This window comes from Mauremys mutica, chromosome 8 (genome assembly GCF_020497125.1).
Source record: "Mauremys mutica isolate MM-2020 ecotype Southern chromosome 8, ASM2049712v1, whole genome shotgun sequence".
Taxonomy (NCBI): domain Eukaryota; kingdom Metazoa; phylum Chordata; order Testudines; family Geoemydidae; genus Mauremys; species Mauremys mutica.
The window spans coordinates 56,995,323-57,010,261 of record NC_059079.1 but is presented as its reverse complement, the minus strand read 5'-3'; the positions used below and the strand labels follow the sequence as shown (position 1 = coordinate 57,010,261).

Below are 14,939 nucleotides of genomic sequence, written 5' to 3'. Positions count from 1 at the left end.
ACAATTATTTCCATATGAAGCACAACATATTGAAGTGAGCTTGAGGAGGAATTCAAACTGTAACTTAAAAGTATCTCTGATAAGGCTTTCAGAGAGTTTATTTAGCCTGGTGGGACAGGGAGCTTAGTTAAAAGGGGAACTACCATCGGTCATGTGGAGTTTTGGTGGTCAATTTTGGTGCTTCTATAAGAAATGTTTAAAATTATGCAGCGTCATGCTGTTGTTTCTCTCTTGCAGCTCAAAACCACAGTGACACCCAAGTGTTCTTCTACCTGTGGATTGTCTTCTATTTAATCAGCTCCTGCTACACCCTTATTTGGGACCTGAAGATGGACTGGGGTCTCTTTGACAAGAATGCTGGTGAAAATACCTTCCTTCGGGAAGAGATCGTCTACCCACAGAAAGTGAGTACGCAGCCTTTTGTCATTTTGGGGAGGGTCTGCCAATGTTTTAACAAAACCCTTTGGATTAAAGACACATTCTGAGTGGCCGCTGGAGTGTATTAAATGCAGCGTGTCAGAAGTTCTGATCATATAATCTGTCCATTACCAAAGAGAAAGTCCCATCCTTATTACGATTATTGAAAGCCATAGGCGCTGACTCCGTGGGTGCTCCAGGACTGGAGCACCCATGGGAAAAAAATTAGCGGATGTTTAGCACCTGTTGGCAGCCAGCTTCTCCACTCCCCTGCCCCCCCCAGTGCCTCCCACCCGCCAGCAGCCCCGCCGATCAACTCCTCCCTCTGCCTCCCAGTGCCTACCACCCGCCGCAGTCAGCTGTTTTGCGGCATGCAGGAGGCGCTTGGGGGGGGTCTGGGAGGGCATGCTCAGGGGAGGGGGTGGAAATGGAAGGGGTGGGTGGGCACTTGGGAGAAGGAGTGGGGTGGCGGGGTCTGGGGCGGAGCAGGGGCGGGAAGAGGTGGAACGGGGTGGGGACTTTGGGGAAGGGGGCAGTTGGGGGCAGGGACCAGGCCTGGAGGAAGCCAGTGCTATGTTGAAAGCTGTGAGAGGCACAGACTATATTTCAGTATTACAGATAGCAAAAAATAATATCCATTGTGACGGGTTTGGTCAGAAAGATTCCCCTGGGGACTGTCACCTGATGTGCTGAAATTACCTCTGAGCCTATTTTCCCTGCCAGCTTGGGACTTCCACAACCCTGCCTTGTTGAGCCAGACATGCTAGCCTGCTGCAACACAGACCTAGAGTCTGGTCCACGCCCCCAAAGCTGCAGACTTAACTGAAAACAGCTCAGCAGGTTACCTGTCTCCAGCACCCAGACACCTAGTTCCGAATGGTATCCAAAGCCCAAATAAATCCATTTTACTCTGTAGGGTGGAGTGTGACAGGGAGTGTGTCGTGTGTATGTGGGGGGAGAGAGAGTGGGTTTTTTGGGGTGCTGAGAGTGTGTCAGCATGCTGTCTTGTAAGTTCAGGCAGTAGCAGACCCCCTTTCCCCACACACACACACACACTCACAGCAAGCAGCATTCCACAGTAATGGTTGCTCTGTCCCAGAGCAGATAAGCATGCCAGCTGTCAGAAACAGAGCTTTGAAAGGGCATATCCGCATTCCTGCAGCTGATTCCAAAACAATGACAAGAGTGGCCACTTGACTTCAGGGGATTATAGGACGTTTCTGGAGGTCAGTCACAGCGCAGTAATGCAACACCTCGTTCACACTGACGCCTGGGCGTTTCAGCCGGGGCGCAGCAAGCGTTATGCTTCTCCTGGAGATGGATTACCAGGAGCGCTCCCGCTGCAGAGTCCTGGCACTCTAAGTGCCTTGCCAGTGTGGACACATCAGGAGTTAGAGCACCTGGGGCTGCTTTAATGCGCTCTAACTTGCAAGTGTAGCCAAGCCCTGATAGTAATCACTTACTCTGGGTTTATTAATAAACAAGTGATTTTATTAAGCATAAAAAGTAGGATTTGAGTGGTTTCAAGTAATAACAGACAGAGCAAAGTAAGTCAGCAAGCAAAATAAAACAAAAACACGCATGTCTAAGCCTAATATATTAAGAAACTGATTACAGGTAATATTTCACCCTCAGAGATGTTCCAATAAGCGTCCTTCACAGACTGGACTCCTTCCTAGACTGGGCCCAATCCTTTCCCCTGGTACAGTCTTTGTTAGATCCAGCAGACATCTCAGGTGGTAAGCAGGGGTTTTCGCATGACTGGCAGCCTCTTTTCTCCTGCTCCACCCCCTTTTATAGCTTTGACACAAGGCAGGAATTTTTTCTGTGCTTGTCCTCCACCCCCCCCCCCCCCCGTCTCATCAATGGATTCCAGTATTATGTGACATGGTCACATGTCACTGTAAGATCCCTAGTCTCCATTCTTCCTGGGTCAGCCCACACACACAGGAAGGCGTCCAGGTAAATAAACCATTTACAACCAGTTGTCCTAGTCAATGGGAGCCATCAAGATTCTAAACCACCATTTAATGGCCTACACTTTGCATAATAACAATAGGACCTCAGAGTTATATTTCATATTTCTAGCTTCAGACACAAGAATGATACATGCATACAAAGAAGAGGAATATATTCAGTAGGTTATAACCTTTGTTATCATACCTTACAAGAGACCTTTTGCATAAAGCATATTCCAGTTTCATTATATTCACACTCATAAGCATATTTCCATAAAACATATGAAATGCAATGTCACACCCATCACAGAGCTTACGTGCTTGAATGTTTTGTGATGGTTCAATTGTGTTCTCCTCTGTTTGTGGTCGTCTTATAGTGCCTTTCTTTAAAGGGAAAATACTAATTGGATAAGTATTAAAATAAAAATAAAGGTCTGTCTTAAACACAGAAAAGCCACCAAATTTAGTTTTAAGGCATCTCCCCTTTGTCCTTAACACCTTTCTATCATGCCCACATACTGCTGCTCATGTGGCTCTTCAGCAATGGGCCTCAGTATATGGAGTGGTTAGGGTGTTTTTTAAACATACTAGATAGCATCAAGTACTATGGTCTGATGAGATAAATAAAGGGTGGAGTGAAAACCCCACTTCTGAATTTACTGACTTGAATTATTTGAGTCTTGCTTTTATATGTAAAAAATCCATTTCATTATTATTAAAAATCCTCTCACACCTATTATAGGTGCAGTTGGTTGAAATGTAGCAGGAGCAACAGGGCATTATTAATTCAGAACATTAGCTTTCCACTCCAGGTATTTCCATTTAAAAAATAAAACCATCAGAGTGTCGTTGAGCCCTTTAGGAGACTGGAAAAGGAACAGTAAATCTCATCTTCCAGTGCTTACAGACGTGTATTCCACTCGGGTGTGCATGGGCCCAGCACACCAAAGCTGGAGAATTGTGCTTAGCGGTATCCATCAGGGCCTAAACTTGCCTTTTAATTTCATCTTGTTGATCCTTGTTGTATTCCCAATTATCTCATCCTAAGTAATTCCTTTCTCCTTAATGTTTACGTCCTTCAATTATTTGTAGATGGTTGTCCCCTTTCCTCCCGCTATTGAAAAGCGGAGGCAGGAAGACATAAAAGGTCTAAAGTTCTGTCTCAAATCCCATGCAAACTAGGACAGGAGATTTCACAGACTGGACTCCTTATTAGATCAAACTTATTGATCTTTCACCATGATTCCTGAATATTACAGGTGGTTAGAGCAAAGGGTGATATGCAGGTAATCCCACAAGTAGAATACAGCCGTTATATTAGGTACTTGGGTACACTGAGGATGAAGGCCTGTATGTAATTTGTCTTCAGAACATCTTAAAATATAAAGGAATAAAAGATTTGAAGTGGTTCAGAAAAATTTGTAAACTTCTTTTAAAAAAAAAAAAAAGATAAAGCCCTTTCCTTACATTTTGAAATGAGCACTTTAGGAACTCCCAAAAATCTGTTATTAATCTGGTCTTTGTAGGTGCTCATGCAGCTATTGCAACCTGATGTTAGAAATTCTGAGGTGTTATATTTGTAAGAAATCTTTTCGGTATTTCTGTGTTCCACTACCTGGTGAATCTGTGGTTGGAGACAGTTTTGTTTTAAATCAAAACAAGTTAAAGTACAATAAAACTAAAAACCTGGTGAAAAACATTCTTAAAAGTCTCTTACAGGTAAATAAACAATTGCTATGCAAACATTAGCTGCGGAAGGAAAACCAGGGTAAAAACAATAAATAACAAGAGAAATAAATGTAGGTCTGATTCTCATATCGGGAAGTTTGCCCTTGTCTAAATTGGTTTAGAAACTGATTTAGTCAAGTCAATGCAACACTTATGTGGATGCTTATTTCAGCTTAAGAATGCTATAGATTGATTTAAGTTATATCGGTCAGGAATTGGTGGATAATGTTTCCACACAAGAGGGCTGAACTGATTTAATTAAATTAGTTTCAAAACAAATTTAGTTAAATCAGTATAAATCTCTTGTGTAGACAATCTCTTGTATTGACAAATACTGACAATCATATATATCGTACTTAACATGGCCTGTGTCTAGCTCTGGTGATCATCTCTCTCTTACTAGAAAAGCTTATTTTAGGGTCCCAGAGTCTTCTGTCTGGAGAAGGAAGATGGACGAGAGGTTAAACTTGGCAGTGTGTTATATTTTCCCTGCATAAAGTCCATAGCCATCAGTGGTTGTACCAATGGTATTGAAGAATTAATCCCAATAAACGTGAAAGTTAGTGATGGGATTGGCTCTGCTTCTCCTTGGTCATTTGACAGGTATCCTTGCTCTGTGTTGAACATGTCAGCTGACCTGTCCTATTTTACTCTTTGCTCCTCAGGCCTATTACTATTGTGCCATTGTGGAGGATGTAATCCTGCGCTTTGCCTGGACCATCCAGATCTCCCTCACTTCCATGCAAGTCTTTCCGTATGCTGGGGACATCATCTCTACTGTCTTTGCACCACTTGAGGTTTTCCGGTAAGGTGGCTCAGCTAAACAGTATTTCAAACTGCTTGTTTATCCTTTTTGTTTTACAAACAACACCAGAAAGGTGGGGAAGTGCCTGGCTTTCCATAGGCTCCTGGAGCTGCTGTTTGAAAAGCCACAAAGTGATGAAAACACAGAGCACCAAGGCTCAGAATATGCACTAAGTCTGAGCAAATTGCTGGCTGAAGGAGTGCTATGGAATCTTTCACTGACCCATCTGTGAGAAGTGTAAGGTTATGCATTTAGGGATGACTAACAGGAATTTTAGTTATAAGCTGGGGACACACCAGTTGGAAGTAATGGAAGAGGAGAAGGACCTCGTAGTCCTGGTTGATCGCAGGATGACTATGAGTCGGCAATGTGATGTGGCCGTTAAAAAAGCTAATGCGGTCTTGGGATGCATTGGGCGAGGTATTTCTAGTAGAGATAAGGAGGTGCTAGTCCCGTTATACAAGGCGTTGGTGAGACCTCATTTGGAGTACTGTGTGCAGTTTTGGTCTCCCATGTTTAAGAAGGATGAATTCAAACTGGAACGGGTACAAAGAAGGGCCACTAGAATGATCCGAGGAATGGAAAGCCTGTCGTATGAAAAGAGACTTGAGGAGCTCGGTTTGTTTTCCTTAACCAAAAGAAGGTTGAGAGGAGATATGATTGCTCTCTTTAAATATATCAGAGGGATAAATACCAGGGAGGGAGAGGAATTATTTCAGCTCAGTACTAATGTGGACACGAGAACAAATGGATATAAATTGGCAGTCGGGAAGTTTAGGCTTGAAATTAGACGAAGGTTTCTAACCATCAGGGGAGTGAAATTCTGGAACAGCCTACCGAGGGAAACAGTGGGGGCGAAGGACCTCTCTGGCTTTAAGATTAAGCTTGATAAGTTTATGGAGGGAATGGTTTGATAGGATAACACTATTTAGTCAATAGGTCAATAACGTGCTGCCACTGGTAATTAGTACCGAGAGTCAATGTTGGGATATTGAAAGTCTGTTTCCTGAGTGTCTGGCTGGAGAGTCTTGCCCGCATGCTCGGGGTTCAGCTGATCGCCATATTTGGGGTCGGGAAGGAATTTTCCTCCAGGGTAGATTGGCAGTGGCCCTGGAGGTTTTTCGCCTTCCTCTGCAGCATGGGGCAGGGGTCGCTTGCTGGAGGATTACCTGCTACTTGAAGTCTTTAAACCAGGATTTGGGGACTTCAACAGCTGAGTCAAGGGAGAGAATTATTTCAAGAGTGGGTGGGTCAGCTTTTGTGGCCTGCATTTTGCGGGAGGTCAGACTAGATGATCATAATGGTCCCTTCTGATCTTAAGTTCTATGATTCTATGATCTGGGATTCAGAGACCTCTGAAAACACGCAGGTCTGACCATAGGCAGGCCTGAGACCTGTGTTCTACTTCACTATGTTCTGTTTGCCAGGGGTCAATGTCTTACATGAGTTTATTTGGGGGAATTTAGCAAGCTCACATTTTAAGCATTTTCACTGGTAAAAATTATTGAAATGTCACTTCAAGGCTAAATTTACAAATTTTCCCAAATCTCTTCTGGTTTTGCAAATTATTAAAAAATGGAATTCTCACTGTGATCAGGCACTTCCAGAGCATTAATGCTGTCTGCATTTTTGTGTTACTTCAGGAATCACATGTCTGCTAGAGTATGCAAAACGGCTTGCTTTTGAATCTCACTGCGGGGGGGGGGGGGGGGGGAATTTGTATTTATTCCTCCTAACTGATAATCCTTGGGCTACCTTGACACCAGCCATGCTGCGGTAATCCTCACTGTTAAAACTATGAATGATTCCATCAAAACTGTTTGCTTCCCTGAAGAAGACCATCAATCTACTGCTGTGAAGTAATGTAGCAGGTAGCTCCTTGTTAGTCATTCACCTTTCCAACCATCTACTTCTCTCCAACCTGTCAATTTACAGGGCCTTGCCCTCATACAGTCTATGTGTTATTCCAGGGAAGTGTACGCAGTAACATCTTTGGGACTGTATCACTGCTTTGTCAAAAATTGGTGACAGCTGTGAAAGCAGTACTTAGTTTTTATATTATTCCTTTTCTCCTTCCCTCTCTCCTTCCAGGCGGTTTGTGTGGAATTTCTTCCGTCTGGAGAATGAGCATCTGAACAACTGTGGTGAATTCCGTGCTGTCCGGGACATCTCAGTGGCACCAATGAATGCTGATGACCAGACACTACTAGAGCAGATGATGGACCAGGAAGATGGTGTCCGAAACCGCCAGAAGAACAGGGTGTGGAAGCGTCGCCAAAGCGTGTCCCTGCGCCGACCTAATCTTTCTTCACAGTATGTATTGCTTTGCTCTCTTTCACAACAAAATTTGAAGGGATTAATTTAGTAATAAGTGTTTGAGGTTCCATGTTGGAGACATAACTCTAAATAGTTTGAAAAGAGAGGGCTGACCCAACTAGTAAATAAATACATTGGCATTTTTACCCTCTCACGCCAAGTCTTTGTAGCATTGATGCAGTGTGCTTTGTTCAGTAAGGTTGTAACCAAGTGTACTTTCATCAGGTACAGAATTCTGTTTAGATAAACACATTTAAGGCACAGTTTATCCCTTGCAGTGAAGCAAGCTAATGTCATGTATGTCATAAAATAAGCTGTGTGTGTGTGTGAAGCACAGTGTCAGACTGAACAAGAAATATGCACAGTAGTATATGTCCACCGCTCCAAGGACAGGATTGATTCCCTAAGGCCTTGTCTACACTGCCACTTTACAGCGCTGCAACTTTCTCACTCCGGGATGTGAAAAAACAAGTTTCAGCGCTGTAAAGTGGCAGTGTAGACAATGCACCAGTGCTGGGAGCTACTTCCCTCATGGGAGTGGTTTGTTTTTTTTTTACAGCGCTGGGAGAGCTCTCTCCTAGCGCTGGTACCGCGACTACACAGCCACATTAAATTAAATTAAGAATTTAGATGATCCTGAAAGCATTACCAAGCACTCCAGTTAAAAGATAGGAAACAAAGGATAGGAATCAATGGTCCATTTTCAGACTGGAGAAAGGTAAATAGTGGTGTCCCGGAGGGGCTTGTCCTGGGACCAGTGCTTTTAAACATATTCATAAATGATATGCAAAAAGGGATAAACAGTAAGGTGGAAACATTTGCAGATGATACAAAATTACTCAAGATAGGTAAGTCCAAAGCTGACTGCAAAGAGTTACAAAGGGATCTCACAAAACTGACAACAAAATGGCAGATGAAAATCCACATTAAATGCAAAGTAATGCACATTGGAAAGCATAATCCCAACTATACATACAAAATTATGGTGCCTATATTAGCAGTTACCCATCAAGAAAGCGATATTGGAGTTATTTGCGGTACTCTGGAAGCACTATGATTCCAGACTACTGCAAATTTATAAGAATCCTTCTCATTGTGCCTGTATTATCCTGAACTCATTCTCCAGCTTCAGAAGACTTAAAAATTATCTCCAGTCATCAATGGGACAGACGCAACTGAATAATGTGGCTGTCCTTAATGTGTATCAACACAGTACCAGGGAACTAGATGTGAATAAGATTGCTGACAGTTTCATCCAGAAAGCTACAGTGAGACATAATGTCTTTAAACTGGGACGTTAGTGAAGACAGCTTGTAGGTGACTGCAATGATTTTAATATAATGTAATTCATGATAATGTAATTATGTAGTTCATAACAATGTAATCATTATTAAAGATACCAATGATAGACACATTCAATAACTAGAATATGAAAAAACATGTATAAATATGCTGAAAATAGCAGCCCCCCAAAACTGGCAGAGTGCCCTTCCTCCCCGCCCCAACACACACATCTATTCAAAAGCACCCCCCCAGCAAAAACAAAAGTCAGTGCCTGTGATAAAGGTTATTCTAGTTTCACTCCCAGCCTCAAAAAAGTTGTTTACATTTTGTCCCTTGTTTGCTATATTGTAACTGTCCAGTAGAGGGCGCTGTTAACCTGCAGCATTTAGCTGTATCAAAAAGATGAGCATTAGAGGCAGAAAGGTATCAGTCATCCCTCTAAAAGAACAGGAGTACTTGTGGCACCTTAGAGACTAACAAATTTATTTGAGCATAAGCTTTCGTGGGCTACAGACCCACTTCATCAGATGCATGTAGTGGAAAATACAGTAGGAAGATATATATATATATATACACACACACACACACACACACAGAACATGAAACAATGGATGTTACCATACACACTATAAGGATAGTGATCAATTAAGGTCATCCCTCTGTATTTTTATAGGGTGATCTTCCCATCCTGGGGGGAGGGGAGAGTATGAATTAACATATGTCTATAGTAGTCTGCTGGCCCAGATATTACCTGTGTAGGGAATATGTTTGACAGAATGTATTTATCTTATCTGTATATTATAGTAATGTCTTCCTTCCCCTCAGTGAGTGAGTATTTTTGTTTGTTTTTTTTCCCAGATCCAAGGCTCGTGACACCAAGATATTGATAGAGGACACAGATGATGAAGCAAACACATGAAATGTCCACAGAGTCTAGTTCCACATCCCTTGTTTTCTTGCTCTACTACCCTTTCCCCGACCAATCCAACCTCTGGTACAGTTCCAGCTGAAAACAGGAGAAAACACTGAACACATTTTCCGAGCTCTTCCGGACCGGATCCTATGGACTCCAACAAGCTCACTGTGTTTCTTTTCTTCTGGTTTAATTTTCTTTTTCTACTTTTAAAATAAATATTTACTTCGTTTTGCCAATCAGAGGACAGTTAAGGAAAGAAGTATCTAAGAATTGTTTACAATCACAACAAGGACACAAAACCCTATCTGGATGAAGAACAAGCATCATAGGGACTCCCTGATGGGACAGCACCGAGAATACACTCGGCTTCTGCTTGGCCTGGTTTCGACTGGTTGAAACCGGACTTGGGTTTTTAAATTTGTGTTTTGTTTTTTTCTTTCCTTCATATCCAGCGCTGAGGCACTGGCTGCACTTGCAGGGAAAGTGCACTTAGAGCAGTACCTTCATTCACGAAGCTACTTTTTAATTTGATGTAACTTTTCTTATAATTTTTTTGGAAATACGATGTATTTGTTGCATACAGTTTTCACATTATTTATGAAACTTAACCATATGAGAATGATTTTTTGAGTCCTGTGCAATGAAGGCGATAACAGTAAAACAAGGCAGGGGGATGTAGATCTGGATCTCTTTTGTGAGGGTTATGCCCTGCAAATACCTCTTTCATGAGATAATTTGCGCCAGTTTGACCCTTTTTCTCTTCAGTTTAGTTTTATTTACAAAGTTTTTCTTTCTGGTTTTAGTTGCTGCTGCTGCTTCAGAAGCCTGAGTATGTTTCACATACCAGTTCATGCTCATCTTTCCACATGGCCGTGCAAAGATAGTGTAAATGATTCTGTTTTAAAGGAGAGTTGTAATAAATCTTGCCACAAGGCAAAACACCCAGGCAAAAAAAAAAGGGGGGGGGTGTTTAGGTTAAGAACTGTTTTTTCAAAGCCTTAATCTTCATGAGATAAGGTTAGAGTACTGTGCACCCTATTAAATAGGGAGCTTTTCCATTGTTCCGCTTCAGCTAACTACCGCAAAAATAAAAGTGGACGAGATGAGGACATGATCTTTGCCATGTGCGGGAGGGGGGTTTGTTACATGTTTGGTTCATAGGTGGCTACGCTTCAGAGAATTGGCACTCCTGACTGAGTTTGCTGTGGGGCAAGGAGGTGGTTGCGTGTTGTTCATAAGGTAGGGAAGTTGGTATTAAATTAGAAGTCTTTAATGACATTTTATTTTATATGTTTTGCCAGGCTTTGGCAAAGCGTTCTCTACCAGTCACTTCCTGAGCACACCTTCAGGTTGCTTTGTTTGTTGCCCGTCCTTTACACCCTCTTCTCAGTGTAGTCTAAAACCAGTTAAGTGGGAGGTCAGCCTTGCACTGGAGTGTGAGTGATCATACTCAGCAGGCTAGGGTTTAAGGACATCATACTGCTTAGCAATTTCAGTAGAAATGTTAAGGCCAGCTTGATAAGCTTTGTATATTTTGATACCACCACCACCTTCTTAGAAGAGAGCAGCATGAGTGTTTGAGAGTGCCATGCCCTACACCACTGCAGGCCTTAATGCGTGCAGAAAGCTTCAGTGTTTAATATTAATAAAATTTTATTTGTCCTTGCTCTGTTGCATGTAAGGTTAACACCAGGGACTGGGGGAAGCTGCTTCAATTCCCTTTAATCCTGTCCTTAACTCAAGGCCCGACTTTACAGCAAGGACTATTGAAGACTCTTCATCCTTTTCGGATGGGGCATGGTCACTGTTTCTGCTGCTCTGCGTCCTTGTTTCTAACCACTCTTCCATGTATTCCAAGTACTCTTAGTTCTTTGGCAATGCCAGTAGCTAGCCATATACAGTTATTGTTCAGACTCCAAGTGGCAGATGAACAACTAAGGAGGAGCCATTTTTTACTTCTGTCCCTTGTTTTGAACTCGCATTTCTAGCAATCAGATGCTAGGAATCCCTGCTCAGCTGCTGTTAAATATTTTTTCTTTCTTTAGCCAATCATATGGCTTATTACATATGGCTAGTGCACTGCTTTTTCTTAGTTTGCCTATTGTGCCTCTTGCCCAGAGGAACTGAAGAAGGAAACTTAATTGTATTCATTTAGTTTAAATAGGTCAAAATAACTTGATCATACATTGGCAGTAGTGAACTGGTGCCCCTCGACAGAGTGAGCATTATCTCAGTTATCAGCACTGTCATATTGCACCCTGAACTTATCAAGAAACTTTGACCTGCTAGGAAAGGCCTCAGCACTACCACTGATCTACTGAAGGTGATAGTGTCATTCCAGTGGAACAGATGATATGTGTATTGTTATTCCTCCACCAACGTGACCAGGGCCAGCTGGTATTTCAGCACCAGCCATCTCTGGTGAGAGGAATCTGAACAATTTTGACTAATCCTGAATTCTGTCATTGTCCCTTTTGGTGCCCAGGAGTCTGATTCTCCTGATCTTGACTCACTGATGCTTCTTGTGCAGACAAGGACAGATGTACCTGTCCAGCAGGAAGTGGAGTTTGAGATGGAAAGCCTTCTAAAGTATTTCAGTCCACTATTTTGCATTTCAGTGGTTTTTGCTGTGTTCACGATGTTCGATTCCACACAGAACAGAGAGCTCATTCTCCTGGGAGGTAACTACGATACTCTGGCTAACAATTGGGATATCATCAGCAACTAAAACTGTCAGAGAATAGCGATGTCATATATGCCAGTGGGCAGTTTAAAAGGAGTAGCAGCCAAACTAAGGGGCACAACCTGAACTAATGGTGTCATTACTTAAGGAAGCATTGCTTTAAAAAGGAGGGGTGGGGTCTTACTGTTAGCACTCCTTTGTCAAAGGAATGGAAAGTATCATAGCGGCAATTAGGGCATCTGAAAAATGTTTAGAACTTGGTACAGAGAGATCTTAAAATATCACAGAACAAGTAGAAACAAGTGAAACATTGCAAATGAGTTTCTGAGCTCAGCTAGGAGAATTGAACATGTTTTGGTTAGTCTGCCTCTGACATGAGTGGTACTGCATGAGCTGATTGGCTCAAACTTTAAACCCATGGAAGGATCAAGGATCAGGTCTTGGTCAGTTTTTTCTGCAACGTATCAAAACTCTGGGGGAATAGAGAGATATTTTGTTCTGTGTTTGTCAATACACTGCTTCCACCTTCTTTCTCTTCCCACCCTGCAGAAGAACACTCTGTTTCGAGCTGTGTTTTCCCTGCCAAAAAAGTTGGGTTTTATTACAGTGAGAGAACTAATTGACCTTAGCTAACTTGGTGTAAAAATGCATGTTTTATGACCATGAAGACAGCCTGTGTAATGAAGGTGTCCATATGCTTGGGTCAGGATGCCTGAGCTCCTAGCATCATGGTCCAAAAGAACCCAGTTTCCAGAATCACTGTACTCCTTGGTGCCACAAGGGCTTGTATTCCATGACTACACAGAGAAATTTCTGAGCCATTTGGCATATAGCTCCTCTCAGGAGTTAGTTCTAAAAACCTGTCTGGTTCCTTCTCTGAATGGACAGTGATATCTAGCCAGTTAAATGAGATATAATCAAGCAGGGCAGCTAGTGAAAGAAATATAACCACCTCTCCTACTGAGTGGTCTGCAAAATGAGAAAGTGAGAAAAGATGTTTCCCCTCTGGTGGTCACACTTCATGAATGACCTTTGCAAATATAACGGAATGGGTGTTTGTGAAAATACTGCTGTAGAAGACTAGCATTACTGAATGCAGAATGCGCGGTGAAAGGATAACAGGGAACTGTTTTTTTTATCCAGTGGATTGCCTCCGACTCACAGATGGGATAGCAGGAGAGCCAGGAACCTGCTTCCAACTTCCTTAAGCAAAAGCTGGAAAATGCCCATCATCTTCCTATTTTATAGCAGCTATGTTTGCCTTTCCTTTTGATCTCTCTGGGTTCTCTCCTTCCCTTCTCTTAAAGGGTGCTCTTCTGCTGGAATTGAGACCTACCCAATGGTTCTGCTTTGTATTCACATGAGCTTAGAGTGGATGGTATTTGTCTCACCACCGAATGTTTTTTTAAATGGAGATTTCCCCACACCCCTGTAGTTTAGAAGTTCAAGTTGACCACATTCATTCCCTGTTCAAAGGGGTCTCCATCCCTCCCAGACATCTAAAGTTTTATGAGGATTGTCAGGCAATGTTAATCAGGCAGATCCGTTTCCAGGCTGTTGAGATATTGACCACTGTGAATCCACACGGATCTCTAATTCCCTGGATCTTTCCTCCAGCTTCTGACTGTACTATATGAAAATGAGATTTTGATCACTGGCATGTGCTTATCACAAATCATAGAAAGGCCGGAATCCCTTTGCTGTGTTCTCTTGGATGAAATTTATCTATGGGAGGAAGGCAATTGGGGCGTGGGGGGGGAGACAGTGGATTCTCTGCATAGAACTTCACAGAACAAATCTTAATGAACTATGGCAGAAATCGTGGGGGAGAGCATGCCTGTCAGGCTCATTCTCTACTAACTTTACTGCTACCTTTCCCTTCATATTCTCCTGCTTTCTTATGGCTGTATCCCGAATGTCTCAATATATTCATACTTCTGAAATTCAGATACATTTTGGAGGCAAATTTGCTTGCCCTGTGCCCTCCCCTCCCCTACTTTCTCTGTTTCTTCAGTATCACTGTTTATATCGGGGTCGTGTCATGAAGATCAATACAGAGGAAGAGGCAGAAGTTCCCACTATGGTGCAATGAGACTGAGCCATCTTCTGAAAAACGAAGCTCTTCTTGCCACTATTCTGTCACCTCCTGTTGGCTGCTCTGATTCTTCCAGGTACCCTTAGCTGCTGCTTCCTACGGGCCAAAATGAACACATTCTCTCTTCTCCTCCCCTCCATACTTCTGCCAGCCTTCTCTCTAACAGATGATTCCTTGCACAAGCCTTCTCTAGAATTTATCCTTCAGTCTTTTCCTCTGGGTAAAGGGGAGGGGAAGAATGCAATGGGCTTTGTAGTTTTCAGTATTGCCCATATGAGGCTTCTGTATCTAGGACAGGGGTAGGCAACCTTTCAGAAGTGGTGTACCAAGTCTTCATTTATTCACTCTAATTTAAGGTTTTGCGTGCCAGTCATACATTTTAACGTTTTTAGAAGGTCTCTTTCTATAAGTTTATAATATATAACTAAACTATTGTTGTATGTAAAGTAAATAAGGTTTTTAAAATGTTTTAAGAAGCTTCATTTAAACTTAAATTAAAATGCAGAGCCCCGGGACTGGTGGCCAGGACCCAGGCAGTGTGAGTGCCACTGAAAATCAGCTCGTGTGCCGCCATTGGCACGCGTGCCATAGGTTGCCTACCCCTGTTCTAGGATCACACATCTTCACAGCAATGTGTCTGCAGAGGGGGATGGAGGATTCATTATTTTGGGCTGCTGCACTAGTTGTGCCTGTGTAATATCCTGGGGTATTTTTGCCATGAATCCTCAAGGAGTGAT

At 42.6% G+C, this 14,939-nt stretch overlaps 1 protein-coding gene across 2 annotated transcripts in view; it reads left to right on the top strand.

Annotated features, from left to right (window-relative positions):
* XPR1 (xenotropic and polytropic retrovirus receptor 1) overlaps positions 1-14,577 on the top strand; it is a 306,687-nt gene extending 292,110 nt beyond the window's left edge. For both annotated transcript variants that reach the window (XM_045026958.1, XM_045026957.1), the window contains 4 exons: positions 238-404; positions 4,769-4,908; positions 7,000-7,221; positions 9,367-14,577. In XM_045026958.1, the coding sequence (XP_044882893.1) occupies positions 238-404; positions 4,769-4,908; positions 7,000-7,221; positions 9,367-9,427 (590 nt within the window). In that variant the 3' untranslated portion in view covers positions 9,428-14,577. The remainder of the gene's footprint in view (positions 1-237; positions 405-4,768; positions 4,909-6,999; positions 7,222-9,366) is intronic.
* Positions 14,578-14,939: the final 362 nt, after the last annotated feature.